Source organism: Aricia agestis, chromosome 4, assembly GCF_905147365.1.
Source record: "Aricia agestis chromosome 4, ilAriAges1.1, whole genome shotgun sequence".
Taxonomy (NCBI): Eukaryota; Metazoa; Arthropoda; class Insecta; order Lepidoptera; family Lycaenidae; genus Aricia; species Aricia agestis.
The window spans coordinates 2567625-2591647 of NC_056409.1; the positions used below are offsets into that span (position 1 = coordinate 2567625).

General features: G+C 38.4%; 3 protein-coding genes across 4 annotated transcripts in view; 1 reads left to right on the top strand and 2 right to left on the bottom strand.

The window, feature by feature from the left end:
• The window catches only part of LOC121726563 (E3 ubiquitin-protein ligase UBR1), a 46148-nt gene extending 43766 nt beyond the window's left edge, over positions 1-2382 (bottom strand). For both annotated transcript variants that reach the window (XM_042113969.1, XM_042113966.1), the window contains exons 1-2: positions 1988-2382; positions 639-751 (exon numbers count right to left, since the gene is read on the bottom strand). In XM_042113969.1, the coding sequence (XP_041969903.1) occupies positions 639-727 (89 nt within the window). In that variant the 5' untranslated portion in view covers positions 728-751; positions 1988-2382. The remainder of the gene's footprint in view (positions 1-638; positions 752-1987) is intronic.
• Positions 2383-8369: 5987 nt separating this feature from the next.
• On the bottom strand, positions 8370-13146 carry LOC121726564 (protein arginine methyltransferase NDUFAF7 homolog, mitochondrial). Its single transcript, XM_042113970.1, has 6 exons — positions 12678-13146; positions 12464-12604; positions 9552-9671; positions 9199-9459; positions 8875-9066; positions 8370-8581 (listed from the first exon to the last, which is right to left on the bottom strand). Exons 1-6 carry the CDS (start codon positions 13089-13091, stop codon positions 8408-8410), a joined length of 1302 nt encoding a protein of 433 aa, XP_041969904.1. The 5' UTR covers positions 13092-13146; the 3' UTR covers positions 8370-8407.
• Positions 13147-16989: 3843 nt separating this feature from the next.
• Positions 16990-22564, top strand: LOC121726051. Its single transcript, XM_042113269.1, has 3 exons — positions 16990-18279; positions 19144-20647; positions 20979-22564. Exons 1-3 carry the CDS (start codon positions 16990-16992, stop codon positions 22562-22564), a joined length of 4380 nt encoding a protein of 1459 aa, XP_041969203.1.
• The last annotated feature ends 1459 nt before the right edge of the window (positions 22565-24023 follow it).

A 24023-nucleotide genomic window follows, 5' to 3' on the forward strand; every position in this document is an offset into this window, starting at 1 on the left:
ACCCCATTTACCATAACATTATCTGGACTCTGTTAAGCATTAAGTCTATCATCCCACAAAAAAATTATGCATTGAGTTATGAATTCAGTTATGCTCTTTAGATAATTTAGAACAAGATTGCATTCATAACTCAAGAAAAAAATTTGTGGGTTATTAGTTATTACTTATTAAGTACACAAATGCTTAACATTTGACCATTTAGTGTTTTTGAATTTACACCAGTAACCTATAATACAACAAATATTAGTTAGGTACTAGAAATGTTGGGACTTGGGGCCTGCTTCACAATTTTCTAAGATTTAAAAAATAGTTAATCTAGAAGTTTTAACACTATTAATCAATGAGCAACATGTAACACAAAGCAAAATAGTAAAAGTTGAGTCTTGAGGAACTCAGTCTCAGTTTAAACTAAGCAACTTAGGCCTTAGAGACTTAGGCCTTAGAGACTTAGGCCCAATTTCATCAATGTCTGTTAGTGTTAACAGCCTGTTCAAATGTCATGTCTTCTCTTTCATTCATATAAAAAACGAAAGAGGTAACATGATACTAATTCGAGCATTACCTTTAACAGTTGTTGCTGAAATTGGGTCTTAACTTTTTAGGGGATTATGAAACTGGCCATCATCAAGACTAGGTACCTGTCAGCTGGGATCATGTCTGCGGAGTCCTCTTCCATGGACTCTTCGCTGACCTCTACTTCCAACTGCACTGGTGGTGGTGAGCTCATTTCCAAACACGCCTTTTACGGTCACTTACAATAAGAGAAGAATTAAATTATTTACAGTTATATTTTTTCAATATTAGAAGAATTTAATAAAATAGATATTTGCTATAGTTGGTCTAAGGAATAGACAAAACAAACATGAGCTTAAAAAGCATAATCTTACTTTTAGAACAGACAGGTAAAAAGGCATGAAAGCCTCATGACTACTTTTTACTTCCTGCATCAGCAAATATGCAGCAGCACCTTAACAATATCATAGCATTAGTAATAATTAGACATCGGATTATATGCCTGATCAAAGTGCCGAAATATGCATGCAAGTATGCATGATAAATGGCCGAAATATGCAAATTCAAAAGTCACTTGTTATTAAAATTTATAATTTTTGTTAAATTTATAAAATTTATAATTTATAGTTTGTGTGTTGTAATAAGCTAAAGAATCAATTTTATAATTTCATGAAATCTACGATTTTAAATTTTTTATACAGCACCAATAATAATTTTCTACCTACATTTTCCGATTGCAATCTTAATGTACCATGGAAGTTTAAGAAATCGGTAACTACTTTATTCCAATTTTTTACTAGTGTTGCCAAATACAAAGAAAAATTTTGTTTCTAGAAAGATATTGTACCTATCGGGTGTATTGCATTCTTTTAATGGGGATGGAGCCACATATTTGAAGTGTTTTTAATCTATACCTCTGTTTTGTGGCCTCGGTGTGTGTCATGATAGCTAGTTTGAAGACTGCGAGGGCATAAAACTACCGAAATATGCACTATCAACGAAAAATTGCCAAAATATGCACTAACGCCTAAAAAGTGCCATTATATGCATTTGCATATGCAAGTATGCAAATGCATATAATCTGATGTCTAGTCATAATAATAATTGATAGTAAAATTTAAACTTTTTAAAAGTTATCAGAAGTAGAAGGTGCTCTTTACTGGGCATTTTATTATTTCTTTTGTTTGTTTTTATTTTAAGTTGCATCTTAAATCAAGTATGATAAGAGTGAAAAGGCACATCAGCATTTATTTTTGTTTACATGACCATGAGGTTTAAATCAAAATTAGTATTTTTCTTGGACATCAACTCACTGTAGGCTTATTAATGCATGTAAATTTTAATACCAGTTTTATTCCTTATTAATTTCTTATGAAAAGACATTTTTCAGAATCTTTTCACAAGAACTTCTATAGAATCTAAGAATAAAGCAGGAAATCAAAAAGGAGTAGCATTGTAACAAAAGAAAACTTACACGATTTCGAATTCGTATCATTCAACACAAGTCTTTTGTTCGACGCAGTTCTATGGGTCGATAAACTGTCCACGACACTTATACACCTGCACTTGCACTTCTTATTGTTTTTTCACATAAGTTATTATAAATACGCACATTGCAAATGCCCGTGTCTGCTAAATATCATTACTATTGGCACTAGTCCACTGAAAATTTGACATTTCTTCCTAACCATAACATCATAAATTAGCGAAAATTTGTAGGAGTTTGTTTGGAAACAAATAGAAAACTGTAATTAGCAAACCTTGCAATTGTTACATAAACCACACTTATACGTTAGATTTAACGCAGTAGATCCAGAAACAAGTTGGTTTACAAAAAAATACAACTCATGAACGATCGCAAGAACGACATTTTTAATTTTTTTTAATGTTGCCAGCAAATTTAAGTTGAATATTTTTTTTAATAGAAAACTTTATAAAGTGCGTCAAGACTCAAGAAAGTGAAGAAATTAAAACAACATCGTAGTGTCATTCCTTTTTTCTTAGATTAATTTGAAAGGGATGACACTACGATGTTGCCACTTTTTAATTTCTTTAATTTCTTATAAACAACTCAATGGAGAGAGGCGAGAGCTGCGTTTCCACTAGAAATGTGTTGCAAGCGTACTACAGCAAAAGACGTATAATTATATATGTTTAAATGTTGCGAGGGATGTGTTTTTTGAGAACCAATAGAATCGCTTCATTGGCATGACATGGCTTGCCATGACATCAGCGCGGCGATGCTATTGGACCAATTATTGGACCTTAAAAACGCAGCCGCAGCCCAAGGGGGATATTAGATTATCATATATATTGGATCCGAGATCATTGAGTCAATGATATTGAGTCAATGTAATGTAATTATTTTTCTAATTATATACTTGGATAATCTTGCTGAAATAACAAAAAACGAGCCATATTAAAAATGACGATGTCTTTTGACAGATCGAATTCTCTGAGATCCAGTAACCCTGACGTCAATACCTGTCAGCGTTAGCGCTCTCCATTGGCTATTGAAACCACATATGACGTAAAATAGGATCAATAAAATATGATAATGTAATGGCTGATTCTCCAAACCGCAAAATTTAGTTGTCCGGACGTAAAAACTACCCGCAGAGTTACTAATATGCATGGAATTAATATGTACTACGAGTACATATTAATTCCATGCTAATATGTAGACCTTTGTAATTTTTTTTGTAGTAATATAAGGTGTGATCTAACTGGGCCACTTAGGTTCTGTAGAAAAATTTAATTGTAAATATAATTAAAATTAATTTAAAGGTCGAAAAATTGATTCCCTGGACGTGTCCTGTCCCCAGAATTCACTATAAATTCCCAAAAAAATCCCACAAATAAGATGAAATTCTAATTTCGAAGTAAATATATCGGAAGAGTATAAACAAAATATTTATAAAACAATTGTATATAAACGTATATATCGTTATATAAATAGAAAAAGTCATTTTAAGATTTGTCCTGGCTCACATAATGATTCCCTATACGCTTCACTTGGAGGCTCGTACCTCCCTAGTTATAAGAAGCACGTGGTTGCGGGTGCGCAGGGCGGGAGGTTCGGTAGCCCTCTAAACATCATGGAAGGAGGTCACACAATTCGTTGCTCCGTTTCCGAGTTACAAAGGAAAATATCTGATTCCCTTAACCTTGGTTCCTAACACAATTGATTCCCTATTCGATAATTACAATGTATTTTCCAAAGTTAAGTTTGCTTAGACACGATGTAAACAACGATAATAAGTATGATTTTTAGTTAGACTATTTATTGTTTAACCTACATGCACAGTTTTTGTACACGTCAGGAAAAACTAACTTGTTATTGATTCCCTCTACATACATTTTGATGATTCCCTGGGTATTTTAAGTAGGGAATCAAAATATTTTATATTTATTTATCTAATTGGTACATATTCGTTGCCCCGCCTTCCATTTAGCGTTAAAAAGGATCAAAACGCTCAAAATAGGAGGCATTTTGATCGTTTTTAACGCTAAATGGAACGCGGGGAGAGTTGGGGGATAGTGTCGGTGGACGGTGGGCCGTGGGGCCCATATGGGGTCGGTAGATTCTGTGAGGAGGCCAGAGTATGGGGAAACTCGTGACGCTCGGGCCATTGCCCATACAAAAGTAAAAAAAATCGTCTTTCAGCGCTGCTACTTTCACAGTGAACTCTCTACAAGGAACACGTACTGTACACCCTAAAGTATTTTCACTTATTTTTGTGACACACTGTATAAGAATACAATAAAATCGTTGACGATATCGTTAGTCAACATTTTGAGTTACGTGGACAGTCCACTTTAGTCACGCATTTTTCTGGTCCTGAGCTTAAATTCACCAAAACTCGTTTAATTTCTTCGTCATGACCTCATTATCAATTTAAAAAGGGCCAATTGTTTTATCTTGCCCCTGTAAGTTTTTCAAAACCTGTGACGACGAAGCGTGCTCTCCGCGAAGTCAAATAAGAAGTCCACTTTAGTTTCGATATTTGCGTTAAATCGGTAAGTTGGCTTATGAAAATTATATTAATAATGAAAGCTTAATATATTCGAATGTGCACTGAAACTGCGTTGTGTTCTTTTTAAGCAAAAACAATGTTTTCAATTTGCAAATTACTCCGACAAAGCAGGGTTCGTCACGTCCATTTAGTTTCGTGACATATTTCGGTGACGAAATGGACACATAAGGCGTAGTTCATAAGGAATGTTATCCGATTTTGAAAAGGAGTATTATGTTATTTAATATTGTAAAATGTTCATTTCGATAAATCTACTGTGATTTTTAACAGGATAATAATAATAATATAACTGTATTTTAAAAATATAAAATCGACTTCAAAATTGTACGTAATTGAGAATTAAAACTCCCTATCTCCAAAACTACTGCACCGATTTTGATGAAACTTGCACTATTCCCTAAGTTGAACAATACCTAGTACAACAAAAGAATTACTGAGCGGTAATCTGGAATTACCGCTCAGTAATTCTTCTATGTAGGTTTTAATGTTTGTTTTCGGATATCTCTGGAGATATCCGAACACAAACATTAAAACCTACATACATACATACGCTTTTGAAATTTGGCACATTTGTTCAGACGCTGATATAGACAGGCGAACGCGTTGGCCAACGCGTCTGCAGACGCGTTGGCAGTGCGCTTGCAACGGCGTTTGTGAGTAATCCACACATAGGAAGGTCGTTCAGTATGCTTTGGATCGCGCCAATGTGCGGACGGATTCAAAATGGATGTTGAGTCGCTAACAGCTGCAGCTGTATATTTATTCACAGCTTATAATTACTTTGTAAATGTGGACAAGAAAAAGTTTTTAAAGGGTATTCTCGAAATAAATAAGTAAAAGGCGAGAAAACGTAACAAACAAAGAAAAAAACTCACTTTTACATAATATTTTATAATATTAAAATAATTTATTTTTTTTATTACTTATTATTTATTATATATAAAAATTATTACTTATTATAATTATCATGATTAATAATTAATAATATTTAAGTATTTATTATTTATTAAATATTTAATTTATTTTGTTTTTAGTATATTTTGTTATTATAGCGACAACAGATATAGGTACATAATCTGTGAAAATTTCAGAAATCTAGCTAAGTATAGCGGTTCTTGAGATACAGCCTGGAGACAGACAGACGGACAGACAGATGGACAGACAGACAGACGGACAGACAGAAATGCAGACAGACGTTGAAGTCTTAGTAATAGGGTCCCGTTTTTACCCGTTGGGTACGGAACCCTAAAAACATCGTGAGGAAAATAGAATGTCCAATAACCTTATTTTTTTTGCAACTTTTGATATGATTTTTGGTTCCACAGGCAGTTTTTACTCTGATAGGGTCTATACAGACGGACCGCATTTCAACTGCAATCCAACCGCAAATTGCAGTTCAAGTGCAGTTTGAATGCAGTTGACATGACTGCAATAGAACTGCAAACCAAATGCGCAGTCGGATTGCAGTTCAGTTGCAGTTGGCGTGCAGTCGTGTGAACCGCATACCGACTGCATCCAAACTGCACTGCTACTGATTCCATGCGCGGGAGAGCGGAGCGTGCGGGTGGGTGGGATAGTGCAGTTTGGATGCAGTCGGTATGAAGTTCACACGACTGCAGTCAACTGCAATCCGACTGCGCGTTCGGTTTGCAGTTCTATTGCAGTCGTGTCAGCTGCATTCAAGTTTGAATCAATCCAACCGCAAATTGCAGTTGAAATGCGGTCCGTCTGTATAGACCCATAGGGCCCAATAAATTTAAATGTTTTCTCGATACTCATATTGTTCGCCATTTCGTCAAGTTGATGTTATTTCGCCACAAGAAGGAAACGTGCACTCTTCATCGCCGCTCCGGGCGAACTGATCGCGCGGCCTATGTGTGGATGGAGCGCGAAGCTTGCGACAAATGTCCTTTGATCTTTTGCCGACATTTCCGACCCGCGCGGCAAGCTCGCAGACGCGTCGGCCAACGTCTAAATACCTACGGCCAACGCGCGAACGCCCGTTCTACACATTGGGCCAACGCGTCTGCAGACGCGTTGGCCAACGCGTTCGCCTATGTCGAGAGCCGCCATAACATATTCGAAAATTGGGCAGTTCTGGAAATATTACATACATCGCGTCGAATTGATAACCTCCTTTTTTTGAAGTCAGTTAAGAAAGGAATAAGGATACAAATATTAATATAACTTTAAGCCCGAACAAAAAAGAGGGATTTCTTATATCCCTGTTTTAAACAAAACATACCTTGACTCTGCGCCGCGCCTGTTATATGTACTTACTTATATGTCAGTATGTATTTTATAGGCTTATATTACTTATGTTTGAATTGAAAATCTCAAATAGTTAAATCGATTTTCATACAGTCTTTTTATTAGTACTTTTTTATGCGGGGTTAATAAGCTTTGTGTATTTTAGATGGAAGAAATATGACTGCTTGTTTTTTTGCTTTGTTTTTCACATTATGGGCTTCACATTTCAGCTTTTTATGGGTTATTTTTTACAGGGATTTACCGCTAACACCGGCCCAGCGAGCCACAGAGATAAATTGAAATTAAATGTTGCAAGTTGCATCATGATGTTACAATATAAAACTTATCCTTTTTTGAACACTTCTTTCATTTTCCTAAAGCTCCTCCTCCCCGGGAGCATAAACATGTAATGTAACATCATAGATTCGTCTTTGAGCATTACATTTATTTCTGAGCATTACATTACAATAATACCTCCCTGATTGACGAGCGTTTCACGTGAAATGCAACATATAGATTCGACTTTGAGTATTACGTTACAAATTACAATACTACCTTCCTGACTCGTGCATTCGCGTGTATTGTAAATTGTAATACTTATTATAGATTCGAATTTGAGCATTACATAGCAAGTTGACTGTCAACGTAGCATTTGTGTTACTTACAAGTTGTATCAAGATAATACACTTGTGTCATTACAAGGTGCGCATTGTAATGCTCGGTTTTCCTCCTTCTCTGATGTAATGCTGGACTCTGTAACATTACATTACAAGCGAATGCTCCCGGTGATCCCTCACTTTTAGATATATTTTATTGTGTCATTGTGTGTGTGTTGTGTTTATTGTGTGAACACCACCTATGTTTCAATTTAGTCACTATCAAATTTCTTATTTAGTCACGGTCACAATTTTTGTCCTTGTATCGTCACGGATTTTGATCGAAAAACATCGATAATATTTAATTTACTTTCATAAAATAATTAAATTTATGAGCACGATTACATGCAAGACTAGTTTTATTTAAAAAAAAGTGTTTTAAGGTAGCTAAACAGATAAAATTGTGCTCCATTTGATACGAAAAGTCACGCAACGCTATAAATATATTCTGAATTTAACATTGTTAACGTTACAAAGAATAGGTATATTTTTTTATAAGTATAGGAAGAACTAATTAATATTCTCGAATAATGCCCAAAATATAATGAAAAATGTTAATAATAAGTTTATTTTTCAAAGAAAACCAAAATATAAAATTGTAACTAAATGGACAACATTTTGTCACTACCTCTAATAAAAATTGCGATATTTTATAAACTAATTATTTTTTATAGAAAAACGCACTTATTTCAAGAAGTTTATGAAATTGTGCGTCGACTCAAACTATAATCAAAAAAATATTTTTGAAAATTGTCCACTTTGTCCACATAGTCACTCAGGACTCACGGTACACATTTTGGCGGATCAGGCGGAATTACTCACGCCCGTTCTACACATTGGGCCAGCGCGCCGGCCAACGTGTACTTAGTAAAAACAAACAAAGCGTACCTACTTATTTTAATATTATTTACAATTCATCTTGCTAACAATAAAAAAGTAACATTCCTATTTTTATGGACTTGTAAATCCCAAAGGAGGAAACTTCTCGAGTATTTCTGCCATTGCAGATGGATAAAACGCCATAAATTTAAACCTTTCTCCCATTTTGTCTGGATCTACCAACATTTGATATGCAGCTTTCAGTTTTTCTTTATCCTTTTCTGATTTAGCATTGTCCAGAAGAACCTGTTTAAATAATTTTACATAATATTAGTAAAATGAGCAGTTATTATGTAGTCCTGGATTCGGAATCTTGATTACATAATACATATAAGCTAAAGTTTTAGGCTAGGTAAACAATGTGTAAATAAAGCTGTTCTAACTTCTAAACTTTTCTTAACATTACACAATGCTACTGGGTAAATACAGCATTTTCAAAATAACATTTTTAGGACTGAATTTTCTGAAATATAGGGACTTATACATTTGGTTTTTTTGTCATGCTAATATAAAATAAGATAAATGAGAAGTATGCTTACTTGCAACCTGACTTCAGCCTGCAGTCTTTGGAGGAACTCCATCTGTTTGACAGGTCCTGTAACCAAAGCATAATTCTCTTCCCCTGGAGTCATGGACGCAGCTATCCGTAACTGACTGAAATCCACATCAGCTGTAAGATCTGATTCCCCTGGATTTACCAATGCGTCCACCACTTGATGCTTTTGGAAGGCCTAAAAATGCTGTAAAATTAGCAACAAACAGCAAAATACGACCACAACCCTATACACAACAGCAAAGTTTTGTAAATTAGCAATTGATTGATAGTTGACTAAGTATTTAAACAATATTAGAAAAGAATATACCCGAAAAGTGTCTCCTTTTTCACCATTATGTCCATAATCTGCTATGAGTGCTAAGCCACCATCCTGATCAACTCTGTAAGCCAACTGTCTGGCTATGCCAAGGCTTCTTGGGCTGATTTCCAGCTCTGTTCTGTCACCGGCATCCAATGGGGGCCTGACTAGAGTTCTGACGGACTGTGTTTCATTCCCTGCAATCCTATAGTACAACTTTCCAGATTCGTCCAAATCAATAAGTACCTCTCTCCACCCTTTCTCAGTTTTCTGAAATTCCAAAAAATTGTATACAATTTTTATGGAAAGGAAATACAAGAATTTTATATAAATAAAAAATAGCAATATATTATGTTACAAACCTCAAACTTGTGAATAGGTAAAACATCAAAAAACTCATGTGCTATATACCATGAAAAATTATTAGGCACTTTCTTTAAGTCATTGTACCAATAAACTTTAATCCCACTCACAGTTTCACCCTGAAAATTTACAAATTTTGCATGATTATGGAGTCATAAATTATTAATTTAGTATTTTACTTACTAAAGTGAATTCAGATAATATGGCCTCACTGCAATGTGTGCCATTTTACATTCACCATTAGTGTGCAATACATTAATACCTCGATCATGGGAATGGCAGACAAAATAGATTTTCAATTGTTATGCGACAGCTGGGTGCCGCATAAGAATAAATAATATAAATCCATACTAATATTATAAATGCGAAAGTATATCTGTCTGTCTGTCTGTCTGTCTGTCTGTCTGTCTGTCTGTCTTGCTTTCACGCCAAAACTACTGAACCGATTGCAATGAAATTTTGTATACAGTTATTCTAGAGTCTGAGAAAGGACATAGGCTACATTTTGATGTGGGAAAATATCTTATTTCCATGAAAATTTCGATGAAAATGAATTCGCATTGCGCGTGGCCAGCGCTCATCCCGGGGGTCCTGGGTTCGAGTCCCGCAGGCGGAACAAAAAGTTTTCAATTTTCCTGGGTCTTGGATGTGTATTAAAATAAAATTTCAAAAATCTTAAACATATTTTATGTATAATATTATAAAAAATCCAGAAATATATCAATGGAATGAACATTTTAGTTCTAATACGATTCAACAGATGGCGTTTTATTTTTTACTTTATTGTAACATAGAACTAATCATACTTATTAGTTAGTATGTTTTTGTTTATAGTTTTTAATATGTTAGAATATGATGTTTAATAATATTATAATCCATACTAATATTATAAATGCGAAAGTATCTCTGTCTGTCTGTCTTGCTTTCACGCCAAAACTACTGAACCGATTGCAATGAAATTTTGTATACAGTTATTCTAGAGTCTGAGAAAGGACATAGGCTACATTTTGATGTGGGAAAATATCTTATTTCCATGAAAATTTCGATGAAAATGAATTCGCATTGCGCGTGGCCAGCGCTCATCCCGGGGGTCCTGGGTTCGAGTCCCGCAGGCGGAACAAAAAGTTTTCAATTTTCTTGGGTCTTGGATGTGTATTAAAATAAAATTTCAAAAATCTTAAACATATTTTATGTATAATATTATAAAAAATCCAGAAATATATCAATGGAATGAACATTTTAGTTCTAATACGATTCAACAGATGGCGTTTTATTTTTTACTTTATTGTAACATAGAACTAATCATACTTATTAGTTAGTATGTTTTTGTTTATAGTTTTTAATACGTTAGAATATGATGTTTAATAATATTATAATCCATACTATACTAATATTATAAATGCGAAAGTATCTCTGTCTGTCTGTCTTGCTTTCACGCCAAAACTACTGAACCGATTGCAATGAAATTTTGTATACAGTTATTCTAGAGTCTGAGAAAGGACATAGGCTACATTTTGATGTGGGAAAATATCTTATTTCCATGAAAATTTCGATGAAAATGAATTCGCATTGCGCGTGGCCAGCGCTCATCCCGGGGGTCCTGGGTTCGAGTCCCGCAGGCGGAACAAAAAGTTTTCAATTTTCCTGGGTCTTGGATGTGTATTAAAATAAAATTTCAAAAATCTTAAACATATTTTATGTATAATATTATAAAAAATCCAGAAATATATCGATGGAATGAACATTTTAGTTCTAATACGATTCAACAGATGGCGTTTTATTTTTTACTTTATTGTAACATAGAACTAATCATACTTATTAGTTAGTATGTTTTTGTTTATAGTTTTTAATACGTTAGAATATGATGTTTAATAATATTATAATAATATTATATATATACTAGCTGTTGCCCGCGACTTCGTCCGCGTGGACTTTAGTTTATAGCGCGCGGTGTCAACAAAATTTGTGTCAAATTTAAAAACTTTTTAAAACCCTGGTAAGTGGTACCCCTCTTAGGGCCGCGCTACACCGGAATGGCAGCGCTGAAAGTGCTCGCCTCGCCGCTGCCATTCCGGTGTAGCGCCGCCCTTAATTAATCAAAATACCCAAAAACAGCTGTGCAGTGTGCACATAATCTATACTAATATTATAAATGCGAAAGTATCTCTGTCTGTCTGTCAGTCTCTCTTTCACGCCAAACGCCAAAACTACCGAACCGATTGTAATGAAATTTTGTATACAGATAGTCTAAAGCCTGAGAAAGGACATAGGCTACTTTTTTACTGGAAAAAAGGGTTGTAAGGGTCGTAAATTTGTTCAAAAAATTCATAATAGATGGCGCCGTGCGTCTTCTACATCGCGCTGACGCTTGCTCAAAAGTCTTTCTATAAGAGGTGGTATCATCTTACATTTAAGTCTCGATTTTTTTCGATTGTTATATCTATTCTACGGTATTAAATAACTCAATACTTTATCTGTGCAGGCAGTGACGTAACCTTAAGACCAAATTTCACCAACGACTGTTAAAGTTAATGATCGAATTAGTATCACGTTAGCTGTTTCGTTTTTCATATGAATGAAAGAGAAGACAGGACATTTTAACAAGCTGTTAACACTAACAGACGTTGGTGAAATTGGGGCTAAACCTATCAATGATAAATAGTTTATGGGTAAAGTTGTGTAATTGGGGGGCTAAATATGCTTTGAAATTTGGCATAAAATATAAAGTTTAATATAAAAAATAAAGTACTTATTGTGTGCACACTACACAGCTGTATTGATTTAAGGGGTACCAGGGTTTTTTTATAAAAGCTTTTGACACCAATTTTGTTGACATCGCGCGCTATAAACTGAAGTCCACGCGGACGAAGTCGCGGGAAACAGCTAGTAAGAAATATATAAAGTAAATTACCATGTAATTGTAGGGTAAATCTAATGAGGTTTCTTTATGAGTTGCACATATACGGTTAGCTTGTATCCTTTGCATTGTCGATGATATCTCCACTAAATGAAGACTCAAGTCTTCGGCTTTGTATTGAAGACGATTTAGGACCTGAAATATTGTATTTTGTTATTGGAATTCATGCAAGTGCCTAAATGAAAACTATTTTAATAACAGAAAATACCCTCAGAATATCTATCAGAAGTGTCCCATTGCCTGGTCCCAGTTCAACTATTTGTAATGGCTTTCCAGCGCCCATTTTCTGAGTTTCTGCGTAAAACCAAATGGCCAAGATCTCACCAAACAATTGACTTATTTCAGGGGAAGTCACAAAGTCCCCAGACTGGCTAATTACATCTTTCTTCATGTAGTAACCTTCCGTAGGATTCGTAATTACTATATGCATATATTCTGCTACTGTTAATGGCCCATTTAAACGTAGTTTCTCTTTAATAATCTCCATAATACTGGGCGCACTTTCTGGTGTAGGCATTTTCAAACTATTCAGATCGGGCCTCTTTACAACTTTGTAGCCCTTCTGTCTTTTGATTATGTTACTAAATAATAGTCTGTTTACAGTACGAAATGAGGTATTCATTTTAATTTTAATATCCTAAATTAATCAGAGTTCATCGAATTCCGAAATCCGAAATAATTTAAAAAATCAAGCAAAAATTGCAAATAATATTTTGACAGTTGACAACAGTGTTGCCAACTTTTTTTTTACTAACCCACCAAATTCAGCAGCGTAAACCACCAGAAACCATGTTTTTTGAAAATAATACAACAACAACGTTATTATTATTATGAAATAATTATTTTTGTTACTACAAAAAGGAAAACTTTAGTTACCTATATACCTATGTATAAGTAGGTACTTAACTAAAGAGTAAAGATGAACATCTTCAGAGGAATCATTGTCATTTACTTGTTCAGTTTGTGAAGAATAAATTTCTTAAGTTCTAATTTTTGTAATACGGTTTTTGGTATTATGTTGTTATTACAGCATTTGCCTTTGCGTGCTAACCTTGCACGAAAGAAAGGCGATCAAACTTCATCCGGTTTCTCTGTTAAGTCTTGACAACATTCATCGTGCTAAATAATCGCTCTATATCAGCGTTAGAATGCGGCAAAACGAATAAAGATAATAATAATAATATAATTAAGTTTCCAGTGTGCGTCTTCAAGGGTTAGAAACATAATAAAAAAACTAGTGGTTTAACGTCGAAGCTACCACTAACTTAAATAATCGAATCCACTAAGAAATCCACTAGCCACTAAAACCAAATTTTTCCCGCCGAAAGGTAGGTCTAAACCACCAGATCTAGTGGAAATTCCACTAAGTTGGCAACACTGGTTGACAATCAGCTGATATAATTATATTTTTTAATTATTGATTTGACCTTTTGACACATTGATACTTGTGATATGTGCCAATTGAAATTGAAAAAAAAAATAAACTTTTTAAATCATTTTCGGCATCTGAATTCTGAAGCTCCGTGAGTAATTTGTATTCTGTGATCTAAAGTCTGAACCATAAACCTATAATACTAAAGACCATCAAAGAGTGCGAGAGAGAAGAAAATGGAATTAAAACAAGATGAAAAGAGAGAGGCAGTCTAATGAAAATTGTAACCACTTTCATTTGACAGGTCGTCAAAAGTCGTCAGTCGTTTTTATGCCCTTTCGGTATTTTCAATATATTGTTCAATTTGTTTGTTATTTTGAATAAATATTATTATATATAAAATTGTGACTTGTGCTGTAAGTATTTGCAGTGTAAATCATAAGAATAATCCTGAAAAATATACATTTCACAGGTAATTAATCTTCATGTCCTAATTGCTACGATGTGTTTATTTTTGCTATATTCTGTCTTTAGTTCTCTGTTTCTAATAAAATATTGTGAATCCTCCCTTTTACTTTCATATTTTGCGTATCTAAAGGTACTATTGTTCTTATATTACACAAATTTTGAAGAAACATTTTTCATCAATTTTTTTTACATATACGTTAGTGCTTGAATCAAATTTATCGATATGCTTATCGATATTTTACAATAACATAAAACTAAAATAAAAATCATTTACCTTTATATTTATCACCTTAAACCCGGCCGCACATTATCCGAAATTTCTGATCAGAAAAATTCGGACGCCCGGCGGAACGCACTCTGTTCATACATTTTGTTGTAGACCCATCATACTAAAAGAATTTCTGACGTGTCAAAATGTATGAGCGGGGCGGGGCGTCCGAATTTTTTGTTATCAGAAATTCGGATAATGTGCGGCCGGACTAAAAAGGTTAATCGAAAGATTTTGAACGTTTTCTGGGACCATATGTTCCCATTTGAATATCAAGGAGTCACCTCGGTTTCTCATGGTTTCCATCACCAGACCACCACTTTTGTGAACATGATACCTACTCAAAACAATACAATGTACAACAAAAGAAAAATTTTAAAAATCGGTTCATAAACGGCGGAGTAATCGTTGAACATACATAAAAAATATATCCAGAGCCGAGCGTCTAGACTCCTCCTGTTTGGAAGTCGGTTAAAAATAATTGTAATAAAAAATATTATGATAATAAGAATAAAATATAATAAGTATACTAGTATAGTGTGTTGTTTACTTTCAACGTTTACTTTCAATGTAAGGGCTGATTTACCAGATAGATTTTACCTGAGTAATAAATAAGTAACTTTATAATGTGTTATGTGTATATTATTTACCCCTATAAGAACCTCATGTCATAACATATCCGACGATTGAAAAATCATTCCAAAAGAAAATGTGTATCTACTTTTCAATCGTCACCTTTTTTTGCCAATTAAAATTTATGATACCTAATTTGAAATACAAATCTGTCAAAGTTGTATATTATTTATTTCTTATAGAAACTCAGGTAAAATAACTCGAACGGACTATACTATCGATAACAAAATACTATACTATCGATAGTAAAATATACATCACTAGCACACGCACACATTTACAGATCGAAAATGGTCACGCATTTTCGGGTTGTCAGGTGGTCTATACGACAGTATATATTAAGTCTATGGTCTGAACTGCCCCGGAGCTTGCCCGGAGCAGGGTGGGCCAACAGGGTATGGAAACAGCTGAAGTTTAAATTAAGAACATCTGCATCGGCCCACCCTGTCCGGTGCAGTTTATTGCTCCTCTACATGAGTGGCCAGAGCTGGCCGATCGAATGGCACATGCGATGGCTTTACAATGGTCGCAACGCCTCTACATGATGGCCGTGTTCAGTTGTGATCTAAACGTCGTTCAAGATGGACGAGTACCTAAGCATTAGCCGTTGCGGCAACTTGTGATGTGATTGATGTGAATGACTTCACCAGATGACCCAGTGAACTTCGTATTGAACTCCCTCTTAATATTAACCTTCTCTTGAATTCTACGAATAATTATTTCGAGCCTAAAATTAAAATAATGGTTTATAGTAGTGATGATGATGAAAATGATGAATGTAATAATAGCATAATATTAGGCTTTCCGTTTTTAAAACAACGCCGAAACTCCCAAACTTGTATTCTTTAAAAAGTCAGGAGTTATGTATTGTATTGTTACATAAGCTATTATTATTGTAAAGTTTCATTAAAATCCGTTCGGTAGTTTTTGAGTAAAAGAGTAACAAACATCCATACATCCATACATACTTTCGCGTTTGTCATAATATTAATATAGCTTCATTCATTATGATTTATGAGACCACGTACTCGTCATTTTTAATGAAATTCGTAAATTATTATTATTGTAATACCGCCGCCCTAGTGCTTGAGTGGCCAATCGACCAATTTTATCAAAATAGACTTTATAGCAAATCATGTTAATACAAATAACCGCGTTTTGCCCAAGAGGGCCTCCCGACGACGCATGCCAGCTAGATATGCTGCGAGTGTGAGTGTGGTGCCAGGGTAATGCGCTGTAAACGCGGCACCTCCCCTTTCGCCTCCCGCGCCCCTTTTTGAAAACGGACGGCACGCGCCGCCCGCCATTTTGTTTTCAGTGGATTTCGAGCCGTGAGACTGCGCGTACGTACCTTTCAGTCTCTCGCGCAATACACACGACGTTCGCACCGCAAGCAACATCGTCTTTCCGTTGTGTTAATCTTTATCGTAGTAACTATATACTGTAAAGTGTAAATACTGTAACAAACTGGACCACTGATCCACAACTTTGCTTCGTTAGTAAAGTCCTGAAACCACACCCTGAGTTCTCATTTTCTGCCTACCGGCAGTGGCGCATCCCTTTTGGTAGTTCCCAGTACTAAATCTGGCACCCACGCCTATATCTGGCGTCCCAACAGTGTGGATTAGTGATAAAAGTGATCAAACAATAATTCGTGTTGTAACTTGTGAGTGTGATTTTTGTGAACCCCGTGTGTCGAATTCCGCGACGCGACTCCGTACCTTTTGTGCGTACCTACGCGATACACATTACGTACGAATTATCCGCGTAATAGTAGTAATGACGCGTACAAGAAGTAAAGTGAACGCGGAACAACCGCAAGACATCTACAGCGACGAGGAGCTAGAAACCGCGACTCCCGCGCAAAAGATGGCGGCCGCGCCCGCGCCATTATTTTCACATGGCAACAGAGACGATGCATCAAGCATTCCCCATTCCTCTGTGCCACCTCCGCATCAGCATGAACACCAGGAGTTCCAGCATAATGACGCCGAGGGTGATGATGCAACGCGCATTCCCCACCGCCCCTCCGCCCCTCACATTGCTGACGCAACATTCTCACAGCAGAGTGTTTCTATGCTCCTCGAAGGCCTACAAAGAACGCAAACGAACGCTATAAAGGAAATTCTAGACAGCGTTCTCGGCCACCGCGCGATGACCTCGACTCCCGCGCCGGTGCCTACTGAAAGTGGGAATTTTGCGCGTTGTAAGGCTGTGTTTAGCGGCGCACCTACCGAGTCCATAGAAGGATTTATAGACGCAGTAGAAAGCTATAAAGAGTGTGCCAACGTGACTGATAGTAATGCAATAAAAGGTATGTCAATGTTGCTAACGCATGACGCGGCCACCTGGTGGCAGGGCATTAAAAATCAAGTGACTACATGGGACGAGGTCGTAATTAACCTACGGAGCGCCTACGGCGACCGACGGCCGCCCCATAGAATTTACCGCGACTTATTCGCAACCGAACAACAGATCGAGAATACCGACGTGTTTGTTGCTAAAGCGCGCGCCCTGTTATCAAGGCTACCACAGAATGATTTGACTGAAAAAGTTAAATTAGACATGATTTACGGCCTTTTAAACGTGCGAATAAGAAAACGACTCCGCAGAGAGGAATTTACTACATTCGCCGAGTTATTACAACATGCTAGAAACATCGAAGACTCCATGGGAGAAGAGGAGCGACGAGCATCAACAGCGAGGCAATCGCCGGCCGGCGCGAGTACTTTCCGTACCGCCCCGGCCCCCTCCGCTGCCGGCGCGCAGACACGAGGCGTGCCCGCGGTGCGCGCGCAGCCCGCGGCCTCCGCCGCGCTGCCGCTGCCGCCGCCGCCCCGCGCTGCCGCAGCCCTGCACGCGCCCGCGCAGCCGCAGCCGCAACAGCGCGGCGTGCCCGGCGTGAACGCGCCTCTTCGGGCTTCCCCGACGACCTCGGCCTCCGCCTCGGGTCCCGCCCGACCCTACTGTACCTACTGCAAGCGCTACGGTCACCGCCGTGAACAGTGCCGTAAGTTGGAGAACAGAGGTGAGTCTTTCAGAGACACTAATAACGCGAGTGAAAATGCCGTAAATAAGTTCTATAGTGTTAACGACAAGTATACCAGTTATATTGAAAACGTACCTACGCCTTGTAAAGGTACTGTACCGAAATGTAAAAAGTCCGGTACCGATTTTGTACAAAATTCTTATAAATTTCGTAGTCACAAAATTAATGACGTAATAATTTCGCACATGTGTCCCGAGGGAAAGTGCAGTAGCTCAGATTTATCACATAACGTTCCGTGTACTTGTTGTAACGGTGTAATGCTAAAGTGCAACAAGTCCGATTTGGCATGCAAATGTAGTACATTTTTTGTTGACAAGTTCAATGACGCTACGATGACCTGCCCGCAGGTAAAGTGTGATAAGTCTGATTTTTCACAAAATCATGTCGACACCGACAATAATGTTTTTTCTCAAAATAACGCTAAGGGTGCTTGTACATGTAACGGTACATTGCAAAAGTGTAATAAGTCTGATTTTTTACAAAATTTTGTTGACACCAACAATAATGTTTTTTATCAAAATAACGCTAAGGGTAAGCGTACATGTAACGGTAGATTGCAAAAGTGTAATAAGTCTGATTTTTCACAAAATCATGTCGACACCGACAATAATGTTTTTTCTCAAAATAACGCTAAGGGTGCTTGTACATGTAACGGTACATTGCAAAAGTGTAATAAGTCTGATTTTTTACAAAATTTTGTTGACACCGACAATAATGTTTTTTCTCAAAATAACGCTAAGGGTAAGCGTACATGTAACGGTACATTGCAAAGGTGTAATAAGTCAGATTTTTCAGAAAAATCGACTCAATATGTCAAAAATTTTAATTTTACTGATGATGTTAATTTACTATATTGTTATGATGATAATTATGTACGTATTAAGGACGATGACGACTTGTTGGCATGTAGCATCGGTGATAGTCCCGTCAAACGTCGCGACTTACGTCCCATTTTCAAAATCGAGATTTTGGGAGTAAATGGTACAGCTTTAATTGATACTGCCGCGAAACATTGTATTGCCGGTCACACGCTATATGCTCTCCTTCTACGTAAAGGCCACCCGCTCACGCCTTCGACGAGGCAGATTAAACTCGCCGACGGCCACGCACGTGAGATGAACGTTCTCACTACCACGTTGCAGGTCCGGTTGGAACACGTTATCATCACAATACCATTTCTTATTTTCCCCGAGTCCGGCGACAACGAGACGTTGCTGGGTATAGATTTCCTTAGGGCTATGGGTGTCGTTATTAATCTCTCCAAAGAAATATGGTATTTTGACAAGAATCCTCGTGTTAAACATACTCTACTTTTCGAACCAACTTCGCGTGGCACTACTTGTGCCTCCACAGACGTTCTCCGGGATGACGAGGGTACTCAGCTGGAGTCAGCAGAGCGAGAGGAACTCGCCCAGATCCTCGTTAGGCACGCGCACATTTTTCGTCCAGGGGGAGCGCCTACACCTTTCGCGGAACACCGTATAGATACGGGTGAGCACCCACCGATAGCAGTGCCCCCATACCGTCTGAATCCTGCGAAGAAAGAGGTTATGAAAAAAGAAATCGAGAAAATGTTGCAGGAAGATATAATTGAAGAATGCGAGTCTGCATGGTGCGCTCCGGCGTTGATGATCCCAAAGGCTCGTGGCGGCGTCAGGTTCTGTGTAGATTACAGGCGCCTGAATGCTGTTACCAGGTCGGACACGTACCCCATGCCGCTGATTGATGAGCTGCTGCAATCAACAAAAAGGAACTGCTTCATGAGCACGCTTGACCTTAAATCGGGTTACTGGCAAGTTAGCGTCCGAGAAGAAGATAGGGATAAGACGGCCTTCATATCTCCTCTCGGCATATATCGCTTCAAGCGCATGCCCTTCGGCCTCAAGAACGCGCCTGCCACATTCCAGCGGCTCATCGACCGCCTCCGCTCCTGCTCATCTTTAAAGGATGTAGTTCTATTGGCCTACTTAGATGACCTTCTGATAATCTCAGAGGGGTTTCAACAGCATCTCAAAGACCTCGAGGCAATTTTCGAACGCCTGACTGAATACAACCTCTGTGTCAATAGGGAGAAGTGTGTCTTTGCAAGGGAGAAAGTAAAGTACCTTGGACACATAATCACACAGGAAGGCGTCTCCATCGACAATGATAAAGTCAGTTCTGTACTCGAGATGAAGGAACCGACCAATCTCAAGCACATGAGAACTTTCCTTCAAACGTGCTCGTGGTTTAGGAAATTTATTCCTAACTTTTCCCAAGTGGCTGAACCACTAACACGTTTGACACGAAAGAACCAAGCATGGACTTGGGGCGCAGCTCAATCACAAGCGTTCAATGAACTCAAGCGGTTGCTGACTTCAGCGCCCATTTTGATTCAAGCTGATTTTAGTCGACCTTTTTATTTTACGAACGGATGCCAGTAATTACGCATTAGGAGCTGTCTTACTTCAGGGGGAGGAAAAAGAGGAAAGACCAATTGAGTACGCGAGTCGACTCCTTACCTCAGCGGAACAAAACTACTCTACCACCGAGCGTGAAGCTCTGGCGGTGGTATGGGCAGTCGAACGTTTCAGATCCTACCTCGATGGGCAACCCGTTATAATAGGAAGTGATCACCAACCACTCCGCTGGCTGCTGACTTTAAAATCACCAACCGGTCGGCTAGTGCGATGGGCTCTCAAACTCCAGTCATTTGATATACAATACCAGTATACTCCAGGTAAAGCAAATGTTGTGGCCGACACCTTAAGTAGGCCGATCTGCTCGGGAGAAACCCGCGATCAATGCGGCATTTGCTCTGTAATAATAGACGTACCTGTGAAGAAACCGGATCTGTTGAGGCAGGAGCAGCTGGCAGATCCAGAACTGGAGAAGATTGTCAAAGAACTTGAAGCCAATGACGAAGTCGCAGCCCAGCGTTGGACGGAGCGGGGATATATGATGGATCAAGGAGTGTTGTACCGGTATAACCCCGACTCAGACAGTGAATCACCACAACTCGTAGTTCCAGCTGACCAGCAGGAAGACATCTTGAAGCAATGTCATGACTCTGCGGTAGCAGGGCATCCTGGAATTGACAATACTTACCGAAAAGTATCGCAGCTGTATTACTTCACTGGAATGCGCAGGATAATAACTGACTACGTGAAAGCTTGCGTTCAATGCCAAAGATATAAGGCCAGCAATAACAAGCCTCCAGGCCTCCTCCAGACGCCCGTCATGAACCAACGTAACGAGGTGTTGGCCATAGATCTATTCGGCCCATTACCAGAAGGAGAGGAAGGAGAACGGTGGATATTGCTCGTTGAAGACACGGCCACAAGATGGGTAGAGCTGTATGCGATAAAGGATGCTACAGCTGAAGCCTGCGCACGTGTCCTCATCGAAGAGTTCTTCATGCGGTATGGGTTGCCTCGCAGGATCATATCTGACAATGGAGTCCAGTTCATCTCGGCAGTCATGCGCCAATGTATGTCAGTCCTGGGTGTGACACAGAACTTGGTGCCACTATATCACCCAGAAGCCAACCCAGCAGAAAGAAAAAACCGCGACCTTAAGGCACAGTTAGCACGATTGGTTGAAGGAGACCATAGGACCTGGCCCAAGAACTTGCCGGTAATCAGATTTGCCCTGAATAGTGCCGTGTGTCGTACAACAGGAACAACACCAGCTTACCTGACATTCGGAAGGGAGTTGCGGTCACCTTCGGAAGCAACACATGACCAACGTGCCATACTTGACAAAGATAACTTTGTCCCACAAATTACACCCTACTTACGACGATTCCTAAACTCTTTATCGGCGATTAGAGAAAGAGTCGAAAAGCAGCAGGATAAGGCGAAAGAATACGCCGATCAGTCGCGTCGTCAGGTGGACTTTCAAGTGGGTGATAAGGTCCTCCTAAAATCACACCTTTTGAGCAAAGGTTCAAAGGCAGTCACTGCAAAGTTCATGCCGAGACGTGATGGTCCTTACGTCATCGCCAAGAAGATAAGCCCTACGACGTACAACATTGCGCGTATGGAGCTGCCTCATGAGATTATACGGAAGTACCATGTTCAAGATTTGACTCGGTTCATTGGTAACGATGATACTCCGCCTGAACCAGTTAACCCCGTCAAGAAACGCGGACGACCGAAGAAGGTTGATGAGCAGCTAGTCCAGGAACGAGGGCGTACACCTGAACTAGAGGGGGAGTATATAGCAAATCATGTTAATACAAATAACCGCGTTTTGCCCAAGAGGGCCTCCCGACGACGCATGCCAGCTAGATATGCTGCGAGTGTGAGTGTGGTGCCAGGGTAATGCGCTGTAAACGCGGCACCTCCCCTTTCGCCTCCCGCGCCCCTTTTTGAAAACGGACGGCACGCGCCGCCCGCCATTTTGTTTTCAGTGGATTTCGAGCCGTGAGACTGCGCGTACGTACCTTTCAGTCTCTCGCGCAATACACACGACGTTCGCACCGCAAGCAACATCGTCTTTCCGTTGTGTTAATCTTTATCGTAGTAACTATATACTGTAAAGTGTAAATACTGTAACAAACTGGACCACTGATCCACAACTTTGCTTCGTTAGTAAAGTCCTGAAACCACACCCTGAGTTCTCATTTTCTGCCTACCGGCAGTGGCGCATCCCTTTTGGTAGTTCCCAGTACTAAATCTGGCACCCACGCCTATAACTTTTTATTTCAAACTATTAGTAATCTTGTTTACCCACTTTACAATATAAATATTTTTTATTTTCCTTGCATATAACTTGCTTTTTTAGCAAAAATAAAATATCTCATCTCCCATACAAAAACTGTTTTAAGTGCTTGAGTAGACTAACTCCATATTTTGCTCAAATGACCAATCACGGTCAAGCATTTTGAAAGTCACGCGCACGTCACGCGACGCCATTTTGCTTGTTTATTACGTATTATTTGCTTACTACGACAAATTTAAAATATTTAAGTCTATAACAATGAAAAAATGGATTTTAAATTAAGCGAAGTTGATTTGGAAAGGTACGTTGCCAGTTTCATGATATATTCTTTTGTTTCAATTTTGTTTTAGTGTTCGAAGTTACTTGAGGGTAAATACAGGAAGATTATTAGTAAGTACTCAATAAATAATTTATTACCTTGTCACATGCAAGCCATGATCCGTTCATACTATTTTAATCCTTCAAGCCCCATACGAGCACCGGTGATCGTGACAACAATAGAATATAATAGCTTTTCCAAGAATCCCCGATCGAAGGACTAAGCCCACTTAAAAAAAGTAGGTTCTCAGATTGACCTCTATGTATGTGTGTATGTATGTATGATGTATGTTGGTCCGCAATTATCGCTCGTTTGGCTGAACCGATTCTGATGCGGTTTTCAGAACAATATTTGTCACATTTAGTGTCAATTTGAACTAGCACAGAATCGAAACGAATTACCAAAACTGAACATAGCGAATTCAACCTTAACTCCAAAGCGTTAACGCATACATTACTTCTGAGAATTTAAAAAGGCGCGCGCATTCGCGCAAATTCGCGCGAATGCGCCCGACAAACGCTGATTTGCCTCGCAGAAGTAATGTGTGCATTATGCTCTGCAGGGCAATCGCGATAATTTTTTTCAACTAAAGCGCAAATGAAACTCGTACGTTGATAGACTTTTGGTACGATTCGGTATCGCGCTAACGTTTTGACAGCTAGTTGAGACGTTACTGAACCTTAGCCCAAGCGCAAACGCTGTCAAAACCAAAAGTTGATACAATGCTACTTCTACTCGCAT

What these genes read in the sequence shown, in the direction of transcription:
- LOC121726564 (XM_042113970.1), bottom strand. Translation starts at nt 13,091, where the DNA reads ATGAATACCTCATTTCGTACTGTAAACAGACTATTATTTAGTAACATA. An exon ending in TTCTGATAGATATTCTGAGG is followed by an intron (nt 12,605 to 12,677) that starts GTATTTTCTGTT and finishes ACAATATTTCAG; the next exon opens with GTCCTAAATCGTCTTCAATA. An exon ending in AAAAAGGAGACACTTTTCGG is followed by an intron (nt 9,067 to 9,198) that starts GTATATTCTTTT and finishes CAGCATTTTTAG; the next exon opens with GCCTTCCAAAAGCATCAAGT.
- LOC121726051 (XM_042113269.1), top strand. Translation starts at nt 16,990, where the DNA reads ATGACGCGTACAAGAAGTAAAGTGAACGCGGAACAACCGCAAGACATC. An exon ending in ATAACGCGAGTGAAAATGCC is followed by an intron (nt 18,280 to 19,143) that starts GTAAATAAGTTC and finishes GTACGTATTAAG; the next exon opens with GACGATGACGACTTGTTGGC. An exon ending in TTTGATTCAAGCTGATTTTA is followed by an intron (nt 20,648 to 20,978) that starts GTCGACCTTTTT and finishes AGTATACTCCAG; the next exon opens with GTAAAGCAAATGTTGTGGCC.